Source organism: Topomyia yanbarensis, chromosome 2 (genome assembly GCF_030247195.1).
Source record: "Topomyia yanbarensis strain Yona2022 chromosome 2, ASM3024719v1, whole genome shotgun sequence".
NCBI lineage: Eukaryota > Metazoa > Arthropoda > Insecta > Diptera > Culicidae > Topomyia > Topomyia yanbarensis.
The window spans coordinates 411,856,655-411,884,441 of record NC_080671.1 but is presented as its reverse complement, the minus strand read 5'-3'; the positions used below and the strand labels follow the sequence as shown (position 1 = coordinate 411,884,441).

The 27,787-nt window shown below is 37.6% G+C and overlaps 1 protein-coding gene across 1 annotated transcript in view; it reads right to left on the bottom strand.

Moving 5' to 3' along the window:
- Positions 1–16,697, bottom strand: part of LOC131685074 (A disintegrin and metalloproteinase with thrombospondin motifs 12) — a 114,267-nt gene extending 97,570 nt beyond the window's left edge. The window contains exons 1-2 of the mRNA XM_058968494.1: positions 16,682–16,697; positions 15,753–16,241 (exon numbers count right to left, since the gene is read on the bottom strand). Coding sequence (XP_058824477.1) covers positions 15,753–15,849 — 97 coding nt within the window. The 5' untranslated portion in view covers positions 15,850–16,241; positions 16,682–16,697. The remainder of the gene's footprint in view (positions 1–15,752; positions 16,242–16,681) is intronic.
- Between the last annotated feature and the right edge of the window lie 11,090 nt (positions 16,698–27,787).

Here is a 27,787-nt window from a genome sequence, read left to right as displayed (position 1 = left end):
AAAAGATAATCCGGATTAACTCAGATCGATGGACTCGAATGGTTTGGGTGAGTCAACGGAATCAGATAGAAGTAGGCAGAAGACGGAATAGGTGTAGGGGCCCACAGACTGTTTCGTTTGGGTGAAGGGAACTTTGTCGGATTTGTCGAAAGGAGGGTATGAGTCACATTTGAAAATATGAGCAAACTCTTAATATTAGTATTCATCTAAATCGAATTTTCATTAAAAAGAAACGAACCGAGAGATTGATGGTAGTCGTGCAGAAGCTTTGGCCTCCACGATAATTGTGGATTCAATTCTTGACCTCGAGCAATATCTTTAAACTGCCATCGGAAGCTCTAGATTATTTCTGGCAATGTTGGTTCAAGAACCTAATCGTATTACAAGGACCTTAAGTGCCAAAAAAAATCTTCATTTTTGTCAATCCAACAATTAGATACAAGTTTCAATTTTTTTAGGCAATGTGCAACACGTATACATAGTTAACAGTTAACAGGAGCGGCAACTAGATAAATAACTTATTTATTTTATTTATTTATTTCGTCAATCAAATGTAGACTACATTATATAAATATTAATTGCTTATATACTATCCTGTAAACTATTTCTATGTACTATGATGCCGTAAAGAGTTGAAAAACTGTTTTAAACTTGTTCGGGGCATGGTAAGGTCAATACTTTCACAATGCTCGTTATACACAGCCATCATCTGGTTTAGTGGTCCGAATTTAGCATAGTCTGTACGGTGATGACCTATCGCGAACAAATTTCTATTGCGTAATTGACGAGTAGGAGCATATAAATTTAATTTTGACAAAATGTAAGATGAGTCAATACGCTGCATGACGATATCGTTTAGAAACGAGATCATAGCATAGTCCCGACGTTCTTTTAATGTTTGAATATCTATCAACATACAACGTGCTTCATAAGATGGAAGAGGGAATACTGTCCATCTTAACTTGCGTAATGCATATAATAGAAACTGTTTTTGGATTGATTCAATTCTCACTTCGTGTTTTTTTATGAATGGTGACCAAACAATACTACAATATTCTAAAATAGACCGAACATATGCTACGTAAAGAGTTTTAATTGTGTAAGGATCTTGAAAGTGATATCCGAAGCGTTTTATAAAATTAAGCATATTACTAGCTCTATGAACAATTGTGTTGTAATGTTCCACAAAGTTTAATTTTTTATCTAAGATAACTCCTAAATCTCTTATTTTATCGCATTTCTGAACGGTTTGATTACCTAATGTAATTGACACGGAAGCCGTGATTTGTTTTCTGCTAAAAGTCATGAGATTACATTTTTTAACATTTAACTCCAGTAAACATTTACAACACCATGTATAAAAGATTTGTGTTTCATCGTGAAAAACATTATAGTCATTATTATTTCTGATTTCTAAAAATAGCTTCATATCATCCGCATATATGAGAATATTAATGTTTTTTAAAATAAGAGAGATGTCGTTGACATATAAAATAAAAAGAAGAGGTCCTAAGTGTGAACCTTGCGGAACCCCCGAAGTAACTTTAATTATATTAGATTTCATCTCATAGAATTTTACTATTTGCTGACGATCTGTTAAATACGACTTAATCCAATTGAGGAGTCTCATCTCGATTCCCAATTTTTCAAGTTTGAATATTAACATGGGAATGTCCAGCTTATCGAACGCTTTGCTGAAGTCAGTGTAAAGAGCTTCTATATGATTTCCTTTATCCATGGCATTTAACGAGTAATCAACAAATTCTAAAAGGTTTGTACTAGTTGAACGGCCTTTAAAAACCCATGTTGTGAATTTGTTATTTTATGTTTGACTTGGTTGAAAATGGTTTGATTTATGATGGATTCGAAAAGTTTGGGAAAGCAAGACAGAATGGCAATTCCACGATAATTGCGAATATCAGATTTTTTACCCGATTTATAAATAGGTATTAAAAAAGATTTTTTCCAATCTTTTGGGAAAATACCAGATTCTAGTGACTTATTGAACAGCCAGAATAAAGGTGACGTAAGCTCAGTTGCTAAATTCTTTATGAAAGCAGGTGGAATTCCATCAGGTCCTGAGCCTTTAGTAGCATCTAGATCATTGAGACCAGACAAGATATCTTGAACATTAATGTGACTGACACCAACATCCCTTGAATAATCAGGAAAATAAGAAAAATATTCAAAGTCACGATCATTGTCTGAATAGTTAGAATAAGTTTCTTGAAAAAATGTTGCGAAGAGATTACAAATATCTTTTGAAGTTTCACCCTCTTTCCCATCTAAAGACATTTTTGATGGGAAGTTGCATGAATTCAACTTAGTTTTGATGTAATTAAAAAAGTTTTTTGGGCATGACTTGATCTCATTTTCAGTTTTTGCATTATATACAGTTAGTGCCGAAGAAATAGCCAAAGTTAGTTGGTCACGAATGTTAAGGTATTTTTCCAAATTATCCTGATTATTGTGTTTTCTGTAAATTTTGTGAGCTTTTTGCTTCCGATTTTTCAAATTAATAATTTCCTTGTTGAACCAAACTGGATTTTTGGATGCATGATTTCGTCGTTTTTTCGTGAGTGGAACTTCCTCCTGTATTATTTGCCATAAAATATTATAAAAGATCTCCACTCCACATTCAACGTTCACTTGATTCTTTAAAAGGGACTGCCAATTAGCACTGCTTAATTTATATTTAATATTTTCATAATTTGCTTTTCTATAATCGAAAACGTCCTCGAAGTCACAATCAATGAAATTATGATTCTTGTGCACAAAAATAGAGAATTCTATTGCTGTGTGAAACGTTTCAATTTTCCATAAGGGAGAATGAGATTCATCAACACAGAAATCTTCATTAATGTTTGTTAATAGCAGATCTAAATAACGATTGTGTTGATTTTTTATATGGTTTATTTGATTGAGTCCTAGCAATGCAATTTTCTCAAACATATATTGTAATGTTTCGTTATCACCAACGACAGGAAGTAGAATGCTCTCATTTTCAGAGTCAGGAATAAAATCTAAGTTGCGCTGATTAAAATCACCATAAATATGAACTTTGAATTCTGGAGGAAAATTAGAGATTATTTCTTCAGCTGCTTGAAAGAAAATCTCATATGTTGATTTGTAAGCTAGGTCCGGTGGAAAGTACACTGAGACAAAAATGTGGATTTCATCAGCGATATGTGCTTTAACCCATACATGTTCAAATTCTTTGAATTTTGGTGAGACAATAAGATCGGAATTAAATATAGATGAAACTGCGATGAGAACTCCTCCGCCTGACATTCTTTGGGTTAGTCGTAAATCACGATCATCTCTAAAAACATTATAGTCACTACCGAAAACCTCTTCACTTTTTATATCCTCATTCCAACTTGTTTCGGTACCTAGAATTATCGAAAATGAGGAGCCTAATATATTCTTATGGATTTCGTTCATCTTTACGGCGCTCCTCATTCTATTAAAATTTTGACAGTAAACCAAAATTTCAATGGCTTTCGAAGAAGTTGGTTGTGATTCGTTATTCGTAAAAATATTGTTTAAAACTATTGTACTGTTACCAGTTGCGTCATGCTTGTCCTGGTCTGCCTCTGAGAAGTGCGTTAAAATTGGCGAAAACACGAACGTTCACAGGAGCAAGATGAACAATGATGTTTATTGTTATGGTGATTGTTGTTAAGACCATTGTTGTTTCTATTGCAAATGCTGTTTCTGTTGTTGTTGTTGTTGCTGTAACTGCTGTTTCTGTTTTCGTTGTGGTTGTTGTTATTTCTGTTGTAGTTGTTGTTGCTGTTATTGTTGTAGTTGCTTATTCTGTGATTATTGTTGTTGTTGTTACTGCTGTTAATGTTGTTGTTTCTGTTTCCGTTGTGGTCGTTATTGTTTATGTTGTGCCTGTTTCTATTGAAATTGTTGGTGGTATTATTGGACTTGTAGCTGTTGTTTTTGTTGCTATTGTTGTTGTTTCTATTTTGGTTGTAGTTGTGATTATTGTTATTGTTGTACTTATTGCGGTTCCTGTTCTTATTGCACTTGCTATCTTTGTTGTTGTAGTTGTTATTGTTATTACTGTTGATATTGCTGTATCTTGTACCCTGTTTTCTTCTCGATTTTTTACTCTTTGCTGCTTTATCTTTCTCTTTTTGTTGTTTAATGCGACGCTGTTTACGTAAGTCATATTCTGACCAGTCGGAGCGCCACACTCTTTTCGAACCAAGTGTGCGCCATCCATCTTTTGCCACTTGATTATGCTGCGAACCTGAGATAGCAGTTTTATTTGAAACGACGGTCAATTCGTCCATCAGACTGGGGGGAGACACCGCAGGTGTCAAACGAGCATTATTAACACTGGTTTCCAGGGTACTAATTGTCGCGGCAATTGCCCTTACTTCGTCTAAAATATCGTCGCCGACAGCGCTGGCTTGTGATTTTATTTCGTCAAGAGCATCACGAGCAGAAAACGACTGGTTACCGGTATGTTCGTTGCATTGAGACGCCATGTCAATGGTTATTACGCTTAAATTTTGAACTTCGCAGCATATTTTTTTTAGCTCACGAGTCAGGTCAGTTGTGAGCTCCACCACGTACTCCTCAATGCGCTTCCTTGTGGATTCCATAGATATGTTGAATAATGACGTTATATGATTTTTTAAAACAACGAGCTCATCGGCCTTATTGACCGCGTTGTTTTCCATAGTGCGCGATAATGTTGACACCGCATAATCAACTTTCGCGCAGGTGATATTATTTACATTAGTCACCGCTTCTTTTAGCTGGTGATCAATGTTATCGAACAGTTCACCAAATGCGTTCAACTTTTTGATGTCAGCAGCCATTCGAAGATTGGAATCCGTTTGCGTCTTGATTAAATTAAAGAGCTGCTCCTGTTGGAAAAGCACTTTACGTGTGTCAATCCCCGTTTTAAGATTATGCTGACAATCCGAACATAGAGGAATCATAAAAGACGTGATGTGATGCTCTTGGTGCCGTTGCACTCCTACACAGGCCGCGTGATACGATTTGTTGTAAAACTCGCACTTCCATAAAAAACGATCATCACTAATTGAACACGATCGAACACTGCACGACATAATGCTGACTATTTTATTTTTTCGAAAATCGCGCGCGGCTTGAATTAAATTAATCAAATAAATACTTGTAGCGTAGCGCCGTTCAACTACGTCTACTACCGGTAACGGTCGACTAAGAACTAGAACACAGTGGCAAAACTTGCACAAAGAAACTATACAGGAAGTGAAAGAAGTTTTGGAAATTCACTGCAAAATCTTTGTTTGGCAAGCGATCCGCGGCTGTGGCAGTTCATCCTTATGTCTGGGACTGACAACGGATAAACCGATAAGGAGGTGTCCAAAAGTAACTTCTGCACTTCTTGGCGTCTCACGAAGTCTCGATGCTTCCTCGGCTACATCCTCCACTATGTCGTCTTAGACTGGCACAGAAGCAATTATGTTATTTTTGTACTATACTTCGTAAAATCCCAAAGAGTAGAAAGTGTGATTGAAAGCTTCTACACAAATCGACCCTAGCTTCACTCTAATTTTGATAAAAAGAGTCAAGGCTAATATGGGAGAACTTCGGACATTTAGTGACTTATATTGTGTGTACATTTTTTCTGGTTGGCCCCAATGTTTTTTCTACGAAAAAGATTTTTTATTAACATTTTTGTATTATTTTCTCAATCAAAGAATGGCGATGGGCGCTCCATGTGTTTTCTATTCCGACTATTTTACGTAACTGGCATTGCAATGGATTGGGCCGCTCATATGAATAGGTTCGAGTAATTTTGATACTTCGTTATGAAAAGATTTTAAGACAAACTTTAGTGTTGGACATTTGTACTTTCGAATGATGAAAATGCTATTTATTTCTACTATTCAAACTTGTTTGCCGTCGGTCTCTTTCCGCACTGAGTGTCTATCGCCGACACCAGAGAGACGACTCCACCATCTGAACCCTAGGCTTGCCACTTAATCACCGGTGCCGTCTTCGAAATTTCGAAATTTCTCTTAGACTATTATTTTTACTTAAAATGTACATAGGTCATTCCACGCGAAGTGATCAAGGCACATGTAATTGACCTTCACGAATTTGAGACAAATTTGGAGGAATTGTTCATGTAGGGCCAATATATAAAGACTTCAATTTTTGGGCTTATGTTTATGACGACTGGGATGGTTATTTCTAGATGAATTTGTACGGCTGGCTCAGTCAACAAAAAAGCAAAACGAATGTTTTTTACTGCCCGACGTATCGGCCTTTGGTGTTGGCCTTTTTCCGGGGAAATACGGTCTCCCGTTTTTTTGTTAAGTTGTCGGCGTTGTCGACAGCGACAACTTAACAAAAAACGAGAGACCGTATTTCCCTTGAAAAAGGCCAACACCAAAGGCTGAAACGTCGGGCAGTAAAAAACATTCGTTTTGCTTTTTTTTTGACTGAGACAGCCGTACAAATTCATCCACCCAAATTTTTGCGTCAATTGAACCAACCCTCGGGTCATGGGAACACCCCCCCCCCTTTTGACGAATTGCCAAAACCTTTGATTTTCTTTTGATCATATCTCCGGTTTTGTTTACTCTAGGATCAAACCACGAGATGGTTTTTGAAGAAAATTATTCAAGATGTCTAGAAAAAATATTAGTTTTTGTAGTGCTGCGAACTATGCGATTTTTTAATTAAATATTAAAAAATAATTTTTCTCTCAATGCATATATTTTAATTTTGAAAATTCGAATAAAAACACGTATAATCTCAATATAATTTGAGCGAATCCTGAGATACACGAATTGTAGACGTAGGATTATACTACTTAATGTAAAATATTTATTTTCTTAGTAAATTTATAGTAATAATAAAACAAATATGTTTCTTACGTATAGTTTAAGCACAACCAACCATCATCAAATGTTACATATTGAAGTTGGTTATCAGGTCATTTCATTTGTAGTAGATGATCGAATCCGATTAAACTTATTTGAGAAGATCTGAAGAAAGAAGACAGAAAACCGTGACCGAACTAATATCTGGAACTAAATCTTTATAGCACAAGATTTGTTTTTAAAAAAATATAAAAACTTTTCGATTGTGCGTGGTAAAAACCCTGGTGAAGAAAAATCAAATTTTAGACAATATAATCACATTTCATGTGTAGATCAAGCTTTCTAGTTATATTTTGCCATTATTGTAACTCTCCTAAAGTACGCAGACAAATGTAGTGAATGCAGTGGTCTTAAACATATATCGAAACTATAAATTTAAAAGAATTGAAAACAATTTTATATATGAACTTAGATGCGTTTTTGCAATGGTTTTTCGAGTGCCAGTGTATTCATTCATTTATAGGCTTTGTAGTATGTACCTATTAGCAGGATCAAAATATGATAGGCTGAGTAGAAATGAATCACGTGAAGTGGAAATGCATCAATGAATTGATCGAACGTAAATAATAAACTTTCGTTGTGCTTTTCATAGATCCGCGTAAATTTATTGCTAAGAAAGTTTTCGTCTTTGTGCATTGAAAGCACAGATTGCTATCATGCAGGTTACGTATGCTACCGCTAACAAACAAGGATGCCACATTGAAACCTGTGTTTCGGTCAAAAATATCTTTTTATCATCTGTGATAACCGAAACAGGAAAAAAATCTGTCATAAATTTCCGAAAAAACTGTGAAAAATCACAAAATTTCCAAAAATCTGTGAAATTTTCATCAAAATGCCGAAAATTGCCATCTGTGAAAAACAATCTGTGATCAAAAATTGAAAAAAAAAATCTGTGATATTACGGTAAAATCTGTGAATATGGTAATCCTGCTAACAAATTAGATATACCTACATTCGCCTCAAACATTGAAACCAAGCGCACAATACAAAATGCGTCAACGCTGATGATGATAGGTACAGCGAAAGAGACAACTAGTACCACGACACTATGTTAACCGGTGTTTGTAAATGGAGCTCGAATGTACAAGCAGTTTTGTGTTCGAGATTGTACATAAAAGTGTGCTGGATACGAGCACAGCACAAAAGAAAGCATAGTGTTTGAACGGACAAGCTCAGCTACACCGGCTGTGAAACCATACAGCGCAGTGATCTGCTCCGCCTGCCGTTCAACAGGCAACTGAGCTTGTCCGGCCAAATCCGTTCTTTAAATAGTCGATGATGACGTCATTCACATAAGCGTAGCGCGCTAGGTACACAAATCTGTCGTACTGGACTTGGGAAGCGCTATCTTCTGTGTGTAAATGCGCGATATTTTGACTAGGTTGTTCATTATTTAAATTTTTAATGCCATGATATCAAAAATCTTTGGGTTTATCTATTGGAATCTATTCTTAGAAGTATTTCGGGGCGATATGCGCAAAAAAATTGAAAATTTATCGTGAGATGGCTGAATTACATGCGTTTAAAATTGGACCTCTTTTCGTTACATACCATTTTTGTAGAATTTGCAACGTGCACCCCTATATCGAAAACTAAGACGTAGTCCTACGTCGAAAAAATAAGGCCAGACAAGGCTAATGTATGTGACTTTGGGTATATTTGAAGAACTTCGGACATTTGGTGACTTATATTATGTGTACATTTTTTCCAGTTGGTCCCAATGTTTTTGCCACGAGAAATTTTTTTATTAACATTTTTGTACTATTATCCTAATCAAAGTATGGCGATGGGCACCCGGTGGTCACAAATGGTTACATGGGGTGAAGATATTCTTGCTCCCAGAGATATTACACTTACATGTAGTTTTCCTTACAGGACATTTCATGTGAAGATTCCCTCTCGAGAGAAGTGGTTGTCTGGTTATACGGAAAGACAACAACAAACGCAAGTGGTCTGTTACACTGACGGTTCTATGATGGAGGGACGTGCTGGTGCTGGTGTCTACTGTCGTGAAATGAGATTGGAACAATCTCACTCACTAGGTAGATACTGTACTGTATTCCAAGCAGAAATCTTTGCGATTGTATGCGGGGTACAATCGGCCCTTCAACTAAGTTTGTCCGGCAGAGTTATAGACTTCTGCTCCGATAGTCAGGCTGCAGCTCAGACAAATCACGGTCCAAGCTAGTGATCGCGTGCCGAACCCAAATCGAAGAACTAAGCATTGTCAATATGGGCTGACGAATTGGCCAAGGCAGGTTCAGCGATTGACTTCGTTGGTCCCGAGCCCGCGCTGCCAATTTCGGCAAGTTGGATAAGGGAAAAAATACTGTTCTGTGCTTCGTCCGAACACCGCAATTATTGGAGAAATATACAAACGTGTCGCCAAACAAAGGCGTTTCTAGAACAACCGTGCCCAGTGATTTCGAAAAATCTTCTACATTTTTCGAAGATGCACTGCGGCATGCTGACCAGGGCTTTAACCGGCTACTGCAAACTCAATTATCACATAACTATTCAGCGTGCTGAGTCTTTTCATGTGATCTTTGTGAATCCGACCACGGAACCTCATATCATCTGATATGCAACTGTTCAGCGGTAGCGCAATTGCCATTTCGAGTTTTCGGCCGTCCTTACATAGACGACACCATGTTTGGACGACTGAAAATCAGAGACATACTACAGTTTCTTATCCAATGTGGTAAAGAGCTTCAGGCTTACTCGCAGGCGAGTTGAACTACTTGTGAGTTTAACTTACTTGTCGTTTATTTTTTTTTGTGCTGTTATTTTTTCCACCCTTCCAGTTCTACTTCCCCACACCTCCTTGACATTTTCTTCCGCTCAGGAAATGATGAATACACACGGCAAGGCACAAATCCCCGACTACATACGGGGAACGTGCCATTTAAGCCAATATATTCTGATTCCTGATGGCGATGGGCACCCGATGTGTTTTCTATTCCGACTATTTTACGTAACTGGCATTGTAATGGATTGGGCCGCTCATATTAATAGGTTTCGTTATGAAAGCATTTATGGACAAACTTAAGGTATCAAGTATCGTATTGAACATTTGTAATTAAACATGTACATGTTCGTTTTACACGCGTCTCCGAACCGTTCACAATTAACTTTAGCACAAATATATGCGATCAATCTATAAATCTATCGATCAAACTATCAATCAATCTATAGATCAAGAGTCGATTATTTTTTTTGAGTGAATCGGACTCGACATATTAAAAAGGAATAATTACAAGAATTAATTGTTTTCGTTCAAACAAAATTCCAAATACCTCGAAAACTGTCACATTTGGCAAGATTTTAGTTAAAATGAAATGACATTTAGAATCGTATTTTATAACAAAGTTCTAGTTTTTTTGGTCATTTGTATGAAATTTAAAGAAATGTTAAACATGTTTAAAGTCATCGTTAGAAAAACTTTTTAGTGATAGTTTCACCATAATGCAATAACATTTAAAATGTTTCCTTTCTCCTTATGTTTATGTTAATAAAAGATAATAAAATAAAAGAAAATGTTTTTTGAAATTTGTCCTACTGGAGCTGTAGAGCTGGATTCTTGGAAGGGGTCTCTGTCAGAATCACTCACTATAATTGCAGGCGAGACGGGAAAAGTTACCCACTAAAACACTGCCAACTGGCCAACTGCAGAGTCGTGATTCTGATTGTTATATTGAGTGTACGGTTTAGATGTGTGGTTGTATGGACGTCACGAACGTATGGGAATGAAGGTTTATTTGTTCGCGCTTAAAACGCGTTAATTAACAAGTTATATGTGGTATAGCGTTCTCCAACTCATCGGAGTTCTTTTTAGGTGCGAGATCTGGGGCGCAGATGTGCGTTGATAGTCGTGATTCTATTCGTCTTGGTGTACCAACGAGAAGGGCTCGATCGTTTGCATGTTGACGTGTTCGATCATGTGGGCGTTTGTGTGTCGCTTGTGCTAGCGAGTATGTAACTTCGCGTGTATGAATTCGATTATATAGCCGTGTCACCATTTGCATATTCGTGTGAGTTCTTGAATGATCGCGCGCAGATGTTTTATTAATCGGATTTTTGTATTACACTGTTAATAATCTCAAACATTGGCAATAGTATTGATCGTGTAATTTACACTTCTAAGTGCAATCACGAAACACCAATTCTATCCTGGACATTACATACCTTTTCTTTTTTAAATAAGACGAGAGTGAATGTCACCGTAAACGGGTTGCGTTATTCTACCGTGGTTAACGATTATTTTGCTGGAATATCGATGGCATTGATCCTGAATAGTTTTGGTTCCATCAGAAAGGAGCTACCCATTTAGCGATCACTTCTATCGAATTTGTGGACTGTCCGGTGATCGTATTATTTTCCGTTTTGGTCCAGCCAAGGTCATACGATCATTAGATCGTATTATCCACCGATTATTTTTATGAGGTTATATCAAATCGTTGATCTATGCAGACAAACCCGAAATTATAAACAATTTGGAAGCTAACATTATGTATACTAGTTATGAAATTTGCGTTTCGACTTCCTCTCAGAATTCACCACCAACTTATTGATATTACTAAGCTAGTGCAGGATTGACGCTAGTTCCAAAAAGCGAAGGAACTATTTGTGTTTCTGAGCCTCTAATCCTGCCTGACGTCCCGTAAAAAAAATGACGCTTGCTTGTTTTTATTTCATCAATTCTTATCAGCTAAATTAGAACTGCTTTTCTTGCGGAACATCACGCAGGATTTGCTCAGAAACACAAAAAGTTTTTTCGTTTTTTGGAGCTTGCGACAATCCGGTGCTAGCTTAGTCTTGTCACTAAGTTAGTGTTGGATTCTGATGAGACGAAGGTGAAACGAAAATTCCGCAATTTGGATATAGGTTTTGTACCCTTCACGCGCGAATATGGTTTTAAACAATTTTCTCTTTAGTGGAGAAAAAATAGCTTTAACCTAAATTGTTCTCCACTAAGGAGTAATATAGCATAGTGCAACATTATGCATATTATCGGCGGAATATTGGTGCAGTAACGTGAAGTAGCGTGTACATTACCCCACCGCTCGCACGATCGTGAATCATTTACATCCGGAAGCGCCTACCCTCAATCCTAGACGCATGCACAACACGTTTCATGCTGACTTGAACCGGAATTCTAGGGAAATGGGAGAACTCACCCTATACTAACATCTGAACCATACACTATACATTAAGTATCAGATACACGGGCCGCGCTCGATCATTCAAGAACAAGCGAATGGTCACATGGTTATAGGAAATAATTCATACACGCGAAGTTACATACACGCTAGCACATGCGATAAACACGTTTACATACATACGCTCGAGCCCTTCGCGATCATTCACACAACCTACACCTGCAATCTCGCAAACACGATAACATCCCGGTGATTCATTATTCATACCTAACTTATAAATTTCCAAACGCGGTCTAAAGCGTGAATTCACAAACTCCCGCGCTAGCGCGATCGTTAATCGGACACTTCCGGAAGTCTCTATCCTGGGTATCAGCAGTCTAGGTCCATGCCTTCAATTGGACCAACTAAAAAAAAGAAAACTCTCATATTTACTGGGCAACACGTTTCGTGGCGACTCCTGACCGGGAACTCTAGTGGTATGGGATAACTCACTTCCTGTCAGAATGTACATCGAAAACTATATATCAGAATGACGGTCCACGTGACCGTCCAAATCTTTACCCTCCGTCCAAGCAACTTAGTTCAAGACATTCAGTTTGGCCAATAAAAAAATAACGCTCATATCCATTAGACCACACATTCCATCGTGACATGACCGGGAACTCTAGTGATATAGAAGAACTCAATGTCTTCGAACACGTTAACCCACAAACGCTCGAGCCTTTCGCGATGATACACGTGATCGCGAAGTCCCTACGCCCGCCCATATCTGAATCGTACAATAAATATAACATTCAGAATCACGGCCCGCTGCAATTGGCCTTAAGCACTGTTTTAGTGGGTAACATTTCCCGTCTCGTCTGCAATTAAGGTGAGTGATTCTGACGGGGAGCCCTTCCGAGAACCTAGCTCTACAGTTCCAGTGGGACAACTCTCGAAAAAAAAGATTATGCCTCGACGATATTTTGAAAATATAAGCAGACAAGAAATTTGAGTGTTTTGTTTCTTTAATATTCCAACCGGAAACCCTCACACAATTTATTGGAAAAATCGCGATTTTCATAATTTCAGTGAATTAGCAATGCTGTATTTTGAAAAATAAAGTTGTAATTATTATTTATTGCCTAGAATATTATTTGCTTAAGCTTTTGTCATGCTAACTTAGTTTATAATAATCAGCACAATAGTTGAAAAGTACAAAAAAAATTAAGAACCGGTTTTGGGTATTGATAAAACAATTTAATAATATATGTTCATGTTGGAGGGAAAACTTTTTCAATGATGATGGATCCTTAATACAGTCAAAAAGTAGTTATTTTCAGCATTTTTTCCTTTATATTCTCACTGTTAAAATGAGAATCGAAAATTACTGAGTGTAAATAATAACGAGATTGAATATTCAGATTGCCATGCGAAAAAGAAAGGCGTTACTTCTGCTTCTCGTTTTCGTAGAATTGAAAGATAAAGTAGACAGTGAAAAGATTAAGATAAATCCATTGGAATTTCATCGTTCAATGATATAATTGTTGATTTCCTCGACGCTTCGGCCGATTTGTATGGTCTTTTCAAAGGAAAACCGTAAGGAATCGAAAGGACAGTTCTTCATAAAGGCTATCAATCTTTTAGGGATTCGTTGACCGTTAGAATTTATTAGAATCTCTTGTATTCAACTCTTGGAGCTAAAAGGGTACTGGACCGGATGTTTGCTGAAATATCTTATCGACTTCGTTCGGTCACTTTGCAAATATATTTTTTTTGGTGGACTACAGAATTGTTTTTAAATGTTGCTTCGGGTCTGTAGGATTTTGTAGAGTTGAATGAAAAAATCTTCTTGGCTTAATTTTATTTCTAAATTTTATCGATTTCCAAAAAAAGTCGAATGTCATTAAAACTAACCATTAAATGTGTGTAACCTTCCGGCAGTCGCGCTAGTGCACTGAGTGCACGCTGCTCTGAAAATCTAGCGAAATCGTCTTAGAGCACCAGCGGTTGCTCGTTCAGTGGGTCATAAGCGCGACTTCCGGAGGGTTAAGGATGCACCATTGTCTTTGTCAATAGTTCGTCATGTTTTAAGTACCTTGTAATATATTTCTCGTAGCCAGCCAACACTGTGGCGCTTGGTAACAGAGGTTTAAGATTTGACAATGGTAGGGGAATTATGGTTAAACCGACACCTTAACACTTTTTCTAAGTTGCCACAAAACCAATAAAATTATAATTTTAATGCACAATTCTTCTTCAGAAAATTCTTAACAAGACTTAATTTTTTCAGCGCTTCGAAAAATTAATTTCATTAAAAATTATTGGTTGTAAAACTTGGAAAACAAAGTGACTTTTTGTAGGCACTGCGGGTAAAACCGACACCCTATAGGGGTAAGATCGACACCCCCTTTAATTTATTTTCTCTCCACTGCATTAAAATCTTTATCTTTATTAAAAATTAGATATATGCGTGATTAATAAAGTGTGAGTATGTATGATGCAAATATGTGCTTTTTATTGCTTCATCATGTAGTGAGAGGAAGAAAGTTCGAAAGCGTAGTACTATAAATAAGAGTATTTTATGCTATAGGATTACTTATTGATATGAGTATTTCCAAATAATCCTTGCGCACATCATTGCAACCTCCAGTGTCATTTTATTTCGCAAGAGAAGACTTGCAAGCGTTCTACGTTCTGCTAATTGGATTCATTCACTTATAAGTGACACACACACACTTCTTAGTAAAACTATCTTTTTCAGATTTGATTTTTCTGACTCTGGTTATCAACGATCTATTGGGGTATACATAATATCATTGTCTCATTGTGACAAACATGACAAACCAAGAGAACACTAGACATTCGGTTTGATGAGCTTTTTGCAGAAATAGCAAAAGGTTCGATAGAATCAGATAAACAAAAATTCCAATTTTTGATTTTTAAAGAGACTTATAAGAAATAAACACAATAAAAGTATTTCTGTGTATTTCAGCTATTACTATAGTGTGCTAATAGTGTAATTGAAGTGTCACAAAGATCCCCAGCCTTTTGTAATGAATCGCAAGTAAACACAACCATCTTAACAGTGTGTCGGTTTTACCCTAACCAAAGGGTGTCGGTTTTACCTCAACAACGCACATTTTTTTATAAAAGCAATTAAAAATATTGAATTTCTCAAACTCATCTTCAATGCACCTAGTTGATCATAGGAAAGGCCGACATTAATAGGTACTGAAAAATGGGGTGATTTGAAAAGCTTTTGTTCGGTTAAAACCTTAAAATCTACCAACGAAATTTTACATACAGACGAGTATGAACGCTGCTGTCGTATGTTTTGTTTATTTTTAAGACATTCGGCGCACTAACGTAAATCCAATTTTTCTTCAAATGCTCTACATAAACGTACTAATAATAATGTATCATTATGAAACGAAAAAAAAATTGATTTCTAGGAACAGTTGTGGGGTGTCGGTTTTACCCACAGTGTCGGTTTTTCCCACAATTCCCCTACAACAGATTCAATAAACTGATTTTTGGAGCGACATCATTCTCGGCATTTCATTCGCTAAATGTATGTTCGATAAACAACGACTTTTTGGTCGGAAGGGTAACCCAACATTATTACATACATATCCGACGATTATGTGAGATCCTAACTAAATATATGATCCTAACCGAATTAAAATAAAGAATCAAACAAACAAACCTTGATGTTCGGATTCTGCCCGAACAGCAGCCGTCGGTCCGCTGATGATAGTCCAGGTGATTATGCTCAGCCGCAATAGTTTTCCACCAGCAAACATGATTCGATCGGCCTTTAACCATAAGCTTCCGAAAAGGATTATTTTCACCAGAACCCACACTATAATCAGTTGCCCAGTTTGGGCTCAATTGCACAATTACTCTGAATTTACCCTTATCCAAAATTGCTAAATTAGCACTTTTCGAACATGAAATAGTGATTTTAAAATTTCAGTTAGAATACCATTACTCGTTCACCGGTGGTGCGAAATGGTTTCTGCCCCACTTGGCCTCTCCAAACACGCATTTATTTGCTTCTTCAATCTTCGCAAACACGCACTTCCACTTTGCCGACTCACTTAGCCGGATCGTTTTTTTGCTCTTCTTCTATATTTTCGTTTTCGATACACACCGATTTTTATTTTATTTGCGCTTGGCTCCTCCTCACCCTAAACTATCAATTTCCAACCAAACACTTAAAACTGAATTAGTGCCAGCAGAAGAACCACTTGTGGAGGAGTGTAACATCGATTGTAGCAAAACACTCCCCTGGCCAACCTGACTGACCGAACCGCGATCCGCGCACTTCTTATTTCATCCGCGCACGGGGGCCTTAGCCATTATCGATCGATCCGCTCATCTTAGCTGATGGTTGTTTGTTTTCGTGTCTTCCGGTGCAATCAACGAAATCCCACCGACACACGCTGCCCGGCTGCCGAATTTGATCGATGATCGTCTGCGCTCGTCGTCGTCGTCGTTCTGTTTGCGGGCGGCGATTGAGAATATTGTTTTTATTTTTCTTTTTTTTTGTGTACGGCGTTCGTTGGCTGCTCTGGTGGACCCGGGAAACAAACAAATCTATATGTATGCTTGAAAAATAAAGCACTTGAGCACCGTCGCACACACTTCGGTGGAACTAAGACCAAACGCGTCCGACTTGATCCGCTCGGTGCGGTAAACTGACTCGCGATCGTCCCGGCGAACAGAACGCGAGCTGCGTACACGGACGGCGTTGGTGGATCGCGAAATGAGCCAGTGCTGCCAGGGCGAGGGCGAGGGCAATTGGTTTGTGATGGTGTCAATCGGTTAAACGAATTAAATAAAATAAATGGTTTTGTTTGTTCGGCTGTTCGTGGGGGTAGATTGTTCGTCTCGTTAGTCTGGTATTCACAGTGGTCGAAAAGTGCTAATTCATGCCTTTCATTGTATTGTGTGGAAACCATAGGATTTTGCTTCCTGGAATTTGCAGGAATGTTGTTGGAATCATTAAGGCGAATCATCAGAAGTAGACGGTCATGTTCCAAATAAAGATGATAAGGCATTTATGATATTTTTTACTGGAAGGTGATGGAGAAAATGTTATTTTTGCATGTAGTTCACATTTGGCCATCAGCACTAGTCAACACGGTTCGAGAATTGCTTTGGCTATCAGTAATTTAATCTGCAAAGACACAATAAATGTAACAAACAAATGTAACTCTCAGGGGCAGATCCAGAAAAAAAATCGGAATGCGTCAAAAATTTCGGTTTTAAAATGATGGTTGTACAATACGTAATACGTAATACGTAAAAGCCTCATTTAATGAAAATAAGTATTGGTGGTCAAATTTAGCTTGAAAATATATAAAATTAAAACTAATGCAAAATTTCTCAACTAGTTGAAAGTTTTCGGGAGGGTTCTGGACCCATCCCTCTGGATCCGCCACTGAAAACTGTAAATAAATTTTGGTTATTAATTAATACTAATATTAATAATGTAAATGTTAATTGTAAAGAAATTCTAATAGGCTTTGAACTATTTTGAATGCCCATACCTTGTCAGAGGTAAGACGTTGTTCGTATCATAGATAGAAAGAATCTTAAATAACAGTAATTGATATATGCGCATACAAAAAAATACTGAAAAGGCTCAAAATTTTCTAATTCCCAGAATGTTTTTTTGAGATGCTACAAGATCTCGACGTTTCATGCATTTTCATTTGGGATTAAACTTAAATTCGATTTGAGACCGTTCATAAAACACGCAGGTGAAATTACGACATTTTTACACTCCGCTCTCCCTCCTCGTAGAATTAACTAGACCAAACTTCTCCACCTCTTGAGAAGTCTACAAACTTATCGATTTCTTTTAAAGTTATCAAAAACATTAAATAAGCCGTGTGGTGTCCGGCGGTTAACATTTCTTTTGCACTATTTCAGTCAAGAATAGAACCACTGGGAACCTGCTCCCATGTCGTAAGAGGCGACTAATAACATGCTAGAAGTTCTTAGCTGGATCTTAAGGTTTTGCATCATAGCCTTTATTCATGCTGTGTTCAGTGAATCACCGACCTTTTCTGATTTGCTATTCCCGATTGTCTACCAACGTTTTAGATTTCTTCTGATGGTTGTACAATAGCCGTAAAGGATGAAGTCTATTTCTACACTAAGTAACAGCATATATTAATATACTGGCTCTTCCACGCCAAGGTATAACTTTCGTAGCTTTGGTTTAAAAACGGTATTTAAAAAACAACCAAAAGCAAACTTTCATGTGGGAAATTTATTGAATTAGCCTAACATTAAGCTGTCGAATTGCACAAAAAGTTTTTTGTGTGGCAAGCAGTGATGTACCGATGGGAAAAATTCCATCTTCCCGGGTTTTTATTTTTGGGTTTTAACCGGGTTTTTTCCCAAATCATTTTAACCCGGATGAAATATGGGTTTTTTTTCGTTGTATCGAATGTATGATGCTCATTTAATGTTTTATAATATTTCGGTAGTCGCGCTAGTGCACTGAGTGCACGCTGCTCTGAAAATCTAGCGAAATCGTCTTAGGGCACCAGCGGCTGCTCGTTTAGTGGGCCATAAGCGCGACTTCCGGAGGGTTAAAGAATCTTGCATTTACATTTGAGAGACCGAAAATAAAAGTCGCAAGGATAAAATATACTTTGTAGAACCCAGTCCAGATATCTTAGCATGTAAAAATCGAATATAAACATCAAGCGTAAAAATCGGGCAGAGATCCTTGAGCATGAGAATCGCTTAGAATATTCTCATCCGAAAAAGTCAGTAAGTATGAACCTCCAGTATAATTCGCTCACAGGAAATTCCGTACAACGTTACATTCAAGATTGAAAGTTGGATAAAGAAAAGTCCTTTGTAAGAACCGGATATAGTTTTTACGGTTTACAAATACAAATACAAATACAAAAGCATCTGCTACTCTCGCTGTGGAGGACAAGTCGAACGAGCATTGCTCTCCTCCACAACTAACAGGAAAAAGCGAGCAACGGAGGCAGGGCATCAGCATCACACAGGAAGCACTATGTGGTGTCGATTATTCATCACCAGAGGTCCCAACAAGGGGCAAAACTCACCTCCCTAGCCAACAGTTACGAATCGCTGGAACAACAACACCGGAAGAACTCGTTTGATGTTGACCTAGCCAGTTCGATCAGAACAAATTTGGTGCAGTTCCAGCTCCACTAATAGTGAATTGATTTGGTAAAATTGCAGCAAAATAAATTTTTTACACCATTTTGAGCGACTTAGTGGGATGTAACATTTCAATTGTAGCATATAGTGAAATATTACTTTTCTTAATTTGTAGTAAATTTGATTGCTTTTTCATTTTCATTTCTTTGTGAAAGAAATCAGACATATTTGGTAAACTTATCTTCGCCTTCTTGAAACGAAGGGTTAGTCAGGCAAAATAAATCTGAACCAGAGTAACAGTTAACTTAAACTTTTTAAATATTTTGTAATAAATAAAAATTGAAATTATGCGTCTTCCCACCAAACCCGGAGAAATTGATATAAAACCCGGAGGCCCGGAGATCGTTCCCGAAAAGCGGAGTCTCCGGGTCAAACCCGGTGGGGTGGCAACCCTACTAATTTAACCACAATATTTGTAAAGAAATGTTGGATAACCGCTATAACAATGGTTCAATCAAGGAAAACCATTCAGAATTCATATACATGCAATGCTTTGACAATAATGCTCCTAAATAAAATAAAAATGTTTGGATAACAATACATTAATGTTCAATTACTAGAATATCAAAAAATTGCAAAAAACCCAATCTTCCCGCGAAAAAACCGTTTTAACCGGGAAAAAACCTTGGGTTTTTCCCCAAAATTATAAAAACCCGATTTGGTACATCACTGGTGGCAAGCGATCTGTAGATGTGTCAAAATAAGCCAGTTTTTTTTTATTAAATCTGGAACCGTCTACCGACAAATCTACATTGGCGAATACCTCCCAAAGTGACTACTTGAGGTTTTATGAAGGTCTAACACTTGCTTTGTACTACTTATGCGTTCCTGAACAGCGGTAAACATTTCAACACTCCGGAACTTCACTCTGTCAGAAAATGTAGGGCCATCGGAAGCTAAAACTTCGTAAAATCGCACTCCTGGTCCTTTCTTCAAAATCATCCAGTGCAGTACTCTGCGTCAAGCTTTCGAGTTTGAACCGCTCATATGGTAGTCGGTCTTTGCCAGTATTGCTCTTCTTCCATCGATTCTTCTTCTGTGCCGCCGATGTATAAAGAGCCCTTGTCGTTGTGTTTATTAAATTTATTACGCATAATAAGCATGTTTGCAATTTGGCGTTTAACCCAATTATGGAAACGTGTCTGATAGGGAGAGTTGTGATGCCAGTTTGTCCTTAACATTTCGCAGTAAATTTCTTCACATTAATTTGGGATATCTTATACTTGTTTTGCACTTGATTTGTACTGCAAACTTAAGAATAAAAAGCAATACTCCCGATTGCCGGTTGTTTGGAGTTTTAATAGCTCGTTTCGAATTCTCGGAAATTGATGGCGAGCGATTTTCGTACATATTGTTAAGATCATATTGTCTATAGATGAATGTTATACTATATTATATTTCACGTATTTATCCTTTTATGTAAAGCTCCGCGGAAGAATAATTATTATGATGCCTATTCGAACGGCATTCATATTTCTGCTGGAGGTCGCACACCTGAAAACTTTGATCTAAAATGAAAAGACAAAGCGCGTGAGTACTTAGCTCAATCACAATACCCACCAAGATATATCCTGATTTATTTCCCTACATACTAACAGCAATTCTATCCTGCGATACTTGTGGTTGATGAAGAGAATTCTTCGGTCATAATAGTCACAAGTGTTGAACTATCATTCCTTCCTATCCCAAAATTGACCTGCATGGGCGTGGCCATCTACGTTACTGATCATACTATAATCTTAATCTCTTTAGGTGGCACGTTGAGTATGATGTACTACCCCCATATCATATAATTTGTTCAATTTATAATTTCAACAGGCTTTGATCAATCACGGGAAACTCACGGGCGAAAAAATGAAATTTATGATATTCACATTATAGTTTTCACATAAAAAAATGATTTCAATTTAGTTTTCGGTGCACGGCTCCTCGAACTATTTATCAAAATTCACTAGCGGATTGCTAATTTTCTAATTTTTTGAGTACTATGACTCCTAAGATTGAAAAATACTTCATACCTTCCAGTCCCTTGCTAATTGAATGTCGTTACCGCATAAAAACTCACTCTTAGTCTTTAATAAGAAAAAAGAATGGCTTATCAATACACAATTCACTTTCTAAAGTTTCCATTCTTTGCTGTTTTCAGATCTTCGTGTTCGTTCTTCATTTCTTGGCGATGTCGTTCAAGATTATCTGGTATTTCCGTTTTATTTCTGGACCTTAATTAGTTATCAGGAAATTGAAACGTTCGATTTGTTTTGGAATTCTAGGATGTCTTTTTAATCATAGATTTCTGAAAAAAAAGAAGATAAAATGAGATAACGTCACTTGTGCTTTCAAGCGCCTTTAATAGAGAGCGATAGAGAGAATACTAATAAATGAGACAGGTAAATATTTCAAATTATTTGTTTGCATTGCAGCAAATAGAAGGGAGTGTACAGTGTCTAGGCTATATTAGCGGTTATATAACTGTCGATAGTACAAAAGCTGTGCAATCAGTTTCCAGTCATCCTTATAGCTTGCGAATTGTTTCGTTCGGTATTCTCGTTCCGGAGATATGGATTAATGAGTCATACACAAACCAATACCACGAAAAAGACTACTAATTGTGACTGTCATTGAAACTCCAACTGAAGCGTTCTCAGCATAGAGCAAATGTGGGCACTTGAAACCTTCGCTGTAGATTAAAAGAATCATTTTACTTGTATCCTGCACCGAGAGTTTAAGAGGTGTTTGGGAGACTTTTTACCGGACCTATTTTTGGGCTTCAATTTTTCTTAAAAGTGCATACCAACACAATTAATATGCATTTCCAATATTATCATCACAAAAATGGGTAATTTTAGTTTTCAGATAACACATTTGAACAAATGTTTCATTCAAAACTCAATAGCGAGACGAAAAGTTTAAGAAATGCACGTGGAACGTTTGTTTTCAAAATTTTCAACTTCAAACATTCATATTACCAGATTAAGTCAAATATTTCTCTGAGATACCCAAGGATTTCCCGAAAATATAGTATATATAAACACTTAGTCTAGAATCGAATTAAATTGGAGTTCATGTGGATTTAGATTTTTGATCACATGCCTGCCCATAGTGCAACGTTTCGAAGAGATCATCTTCAGAGGAAGCCAGGGATTGAACATTAATTTGTTATAGTTTTCTCAAAATACAAAAATCTTGTAAATTTCCACAGGACCACAAATATTTTCTTTTCCTAGTAGGATGTAATATTAAATCTGTTTCCGTGAGTGACTCTGTTGTATACTAAAATGCAAAAACTAGCAAACAAAAAATGGTTTTGTCTTCCTAAACTTGTACATTAACAAATATTTCAGATTACTAGAAGATCTAATGCGTCAACTTAGAAATGGATAGAGAAATAGCCAGATAGATATAAGTATAGACAGGTGCCACGAACACGATAAGTAAGAGATAGAGAGGGGACGTGTGGGGAATGGTAGCTAATGGTTATTATAAATAATGCTACTGGTATTTTTTCACCATGATTGGGAATTTCGCATGTGACCGCATACTTTAACTCGTAACATGGGAACCAGAACTCCGATTCTAATGAAATTTAATAGTAGTCAATAGAGATGCTGTTGCTTTCATTTGAGACTAAATTTGTTAAAAGTGAGCTAAAACTATAAATCCAAGCAATTTAGAACACATTTTATGAGTTTTTGCATCTTTTAGATAACATGCTGATAACAATTTATATGGGAATTTCATGCGTAATCCACTCAACTCGTAACTCCGGAACCGGTGGTCGAAATTGAATGAAATTCAATTTCGGAATGGTTTTGACGAGTAGCATACAAACGTCGATGTTTGGCGTCATTTTGAAATTCTAGATGGCGACTTCCGGTATAACGAAATTCCCGCATGAAAAATCTGGGCAATCATCTAAATCACCCGCAAATATAAGTACTAATCATAAAACAGCAAAATGCAAAATATTTTTATGTGTTCATCCAGAAGAGTGCGGTGAGAAAAGAAGAGAGAGAAGAAAGATACGTATATGGTGCGAGTTGGAAGTTTGAATTTATTCAAATTAAACATATTGCTTAAATTTAAGTAAATTCAACTGTTTAATTAAAACAACTTCCAAAAATACCCATATTGATAGGGTTATATCGAATTTCGCTAAACCGGAAGTCGCCATCTTTGATTTCAAAATGGCGTCAAAAATCAATTTCTGATACCTACTCTTTAAGACCATTCCGAAAATACCCATATTGATTGGATTATAGCGAATTTCGCTAAACCGGAAGTCGCCATCTTTGATTTCAAAATGGCGTCAAAAATCAATTTCTGGCACCTACTCTTCAAGTCCATTCACATATTATTGCGGTGTGGGCCATGAGGAGACTTGCAGACCCGTCTCTTCCATCTTTTCGAAAATCTTCTAAGTCTTTTGCATTCAAAAGGACTTAGAATATTTTTGCAAAAACCGCATTAGTTGCGAAATCCGTGCAAAAAAAACTTCCAAATATATTCTAAGTCTTTTTCTGAGAGTTTGTTTTACGCGGATTTTCGAATTAACGCGGTTTTTTACGCGCATTTTCTAATTAACGCGGTTTTTTACGCGAATTTTTCAATTAACCCGAACGCGGTTTTTTAAGCGATACGTATCCCCCGCGTAAAAAAACCTGGATGTAATGCACTCTAAACTACTTCTACCCACATTTTCAAGAGAAAATTCCCTGTGGGTTATTTTCTGCAGCGTATTTTTTTGAGATACAATTTGATGTGGGACACCTTTTATTACAAGCAACTAATTTAAATAAAAACTTCATCAAACAGTTCGTATAGTTTACGAAAATTGATTTTATAGAACCTATTCGTAGTAAATTCACGAATAAATTAGTTCTGTAAGACGAATTTTTTGTCCATAAATATTTTGTGTATTCTTTAGGAAAAAATCGTTTATATTACAAAATTCGTTTCATGGATTTTATGAAAAATTTCTAATAAAAAAAGCGTTGTCATAGAGCTACGAATGGTTCATCATACGTACGAAAAATTCGTATAGTTTACGAATGTTGTCTGTACAAAACCTATTCGTAGCAGATTTATTATTTGACAGACCTATTTAATCAATCAATTAGAAGCATTGGTTAATAAGAACAATTCCAACACAGGAGACGGGCATAGCGGAGTTGATAATTGATGGCTTTGTACGCAGCTCACCTGGGTTCGATTCCCAACCCCGCCCATAGGATTAGCGATTTTTTCAAAGCAAATTTCCATAACCCGAAAAGAGGCGAATGTCACTATGGTTAAAACATCTATAATAAAATTTAAAAATAAAAACAAGTTCAACAAAATAATACAGTCCTGTTAAAAACCGTGACGCCATAAGACTAGGGGAGGCTAGGTATTTTCCGCAGGCCATGAGACCATTTTAATTCAAAAGCGATTTTTAAAGGATGTGTGAGTCTTTGCTGCTTTCAAAAATCAATTGTTTGAGATCCTTGATTCATATAGCTAAACTTTCCGAAGAAGACTTGTAGGGAATTAACCCTTTTTTGCTTATTGCGCAATTTATTTATTTATTTATTTATTTATTTATTTATTTATCGGCCGCATCAACAGGCCGCACTCGGCCCCAATGATGGAAACTTAAATTAATTACATTTAAAAAACTGCAGGAATCGCTTTCTTAAAGTTATCCGAGACAAATGAAAGTCGAACAGGTGCGACACACGATTGAAGAGGCGTTGTAGTCCCGTGATAGCGGCATTAGCTGTTTGAATAGTTCGTCGAAACGGCACTCTCAGAAGAACGTTTCCGCGTAACGTTCTGGACCTTGCTTGGATGTTGACTCGCTCTAATAAATCTGGAGAATCGATGCGTCCTGACAGAAGATCAGAGATGAATAAGGCTCTTGCAGTTTCTCTACGGCGCTGAAGGGTATCGAGCTGGATGAGTTGACACCGACTCTCGTAGCTTGGTAGACGAAAAGGATCGCGCCAAGGCAGGCGTCGAAGAGCATACCGTATAAATTTTCGTTGAACGCCTTCAATTCGATCGCTGCTGTTCATGTAATTCGGGTTCCAGACTGACGAACAATACTCCAGCGTGGAGCGCACTAAAGAGCAGTAGAGGCTTTTGAGACAATAAATGTCTGTGAAGGATTTAGCCGTACGGAAGATGAAGCCCAGGCTTCGCGATGCTTTACCAACAACATACGAAATGTGATTCTTAAATGTAAGTTTCGAATCTAACAGCACTCCAAGATCCTTAACGCAGCTCACCCGGGAAACAAGAGCTCCAGACAAGTTATATTCAAACTCAATGGGATCCTTTTTTCTGGAGAACGATATCACAGAACATTTCGCCGGATTCAGATTCATTCGGTTGTTTTCACACCATCTGCTGAAAGTGTCAAATTGCTGCTGCAAATAAAGTGCGTCCGTTCGGCTCTTAATTCTGTTGAAAATTTTCAGGTCATCTGCATACGACAACCGTGGCCCTTTCAGCTGATAGTTTACATCGTTGAAATAGAGAGTGAATATCAAAGGTCCGAGATGACTTCCTTGCGGAATTCCAGACGTTGCGGAGAATAGTTTGGAGTATGCATCACCTATGTTCACACTGAGCTGACGGCCAACGAGATAGGATTGGAACCATCGCAGGAGTGATCCACTGAAGCCAAGTTTTTCCAATTTAGCGATTGCGATATCGTGATTGATTTTGTCAAAAGCTGCAGATAAGTCAGTATATATAACATCAGTTTGTTGACTCGCATCGAACCCTTCGGACACAAAAGAGGTTAGAGATAGTAGATTCGTCGACGTCGATCGATTCGGCATGAATCCATGTTGGTCTTTAGAAATATATTCCTTACAGTGAAAAAACACTGACTCCACCACGACTAACTCAAAGAGCTTGGAAATGGCACAGAGCGCAGAAATTCCTCTATAATTGTCAATGTTCCTCTTATCACCTTTTTTGTGGACAGGAAAGATGAAAGCTGCTTTCCACAATTGAGGAAAAATCGCGGTTGTCAGTGACATTTTGAATAGTTGACAGAGTGGTTCCACCAAACCAGATATACACTTTTTCAAAAACACAGCAGGGACACCATCTGGCCCGGGAGATGACGATGCTTTAAGCTTGGATGCTGCTGATACAATATCCGAGTGCTCTACACGAATCTCATTCACTGACCGTTCGAGTTGGGCCACGCCGCTAGCTGCAACGTCAATCTGCTGCGAGGACAATGTCTCACTGACGAACACACTCGCAAATTTAGAGGCGAACAATTTGCATATGGCTTGTGAATCATGACCAGCTTCGCCATTCAAAAACATTGCAGAAGGCAAGCCGGTTTCTTTCCGCTGGTCATTGACGTATCTCCAAAACGATTTAGGATCCGACTTAAGCTTACGTTGCATTTTTCGTTGATAGTTTGAAAAACAAAAACTGTTCAGTTTTTTAAAATCGTTATTGAGCCTTACATAATAAGCTCTCAGTGACAAGGTACGGCGTTTGGTAAACTTTCGTAATGCTGCTCTTTTCGCAGTTTTTAGCTGACGTAGCTCGGCTGTCTGCCAGGGGGATTGATCACTTCGTTGATTACACTTTGGGACATGACGATCGATAAGGTAGCTCATTATATGGCAGAACGTTTCAGCGGCGGAGTTCACATCATCCTTACTTAGCACAGAATCCCAGTTAATACTTTGTAAAATATTCAAAATGCTGCTATAGTCGGCCCGCTTATAATTGTAACACACGGTGGGCGCGTGGCTCGAAAACTTCATAGGCGGTACGTCCTGGAGTGTAAGATGAAGAGGCGGATGGTGGCGAACATACTTTACTAGCGGGGCGAGGGCGGTGGAAATATGCGGCGATTGATCTCTGGCATTAACGAAGCATAGATCTAAAATCCGGTCGTTCTCGTTCGTTGTGCTGTTAATCTGCAGAAGTGTAGCCGTGCTATAGCCATCCAGAAGAGTAAAGCTGCCAGGATGAAAAACTGATTCGTCTGGGTCGGGTTGTAGAAATCCGTTATGAATGGAACGCCACTTTATTGTAGAAAGGTTGAAATCGCCGAGGATCATGATTTCGTCAGTGGGTTGCGCCATCGCAACAACAGAAGTCAATGATTCAGAATGAGAATCAACTAGTGCTGAGTCGCGAATTTTATCGGGAGGGAAATAAACCACACATATATATAATGTTCGATTTCCCAATTTTATCGCTGCCCATACTTGTTCGATGCTGCTCCAAGCATCATTTGTTATATGTTGAACTTTTAATCCACGACGCACAGCGAGCAAAACACCGCCTCCGGAGGATTTGTGGCTGTTGAGAGGACTCCGGTCACATCTGAGAACCTCGTAGTCAGAGCAATAAAAAGAATCAACTATGAAGTTAAAACAGATATTTATTGTTCAGCTGTAGCTTTTGAACGGCAAATTTTCGCTCGAGTCAAGGAATTTTGAGTTATATGGCCTGCTGCTTTGTCATGGAATTCCTCATAATGAGAAACATCTCCCATCATCC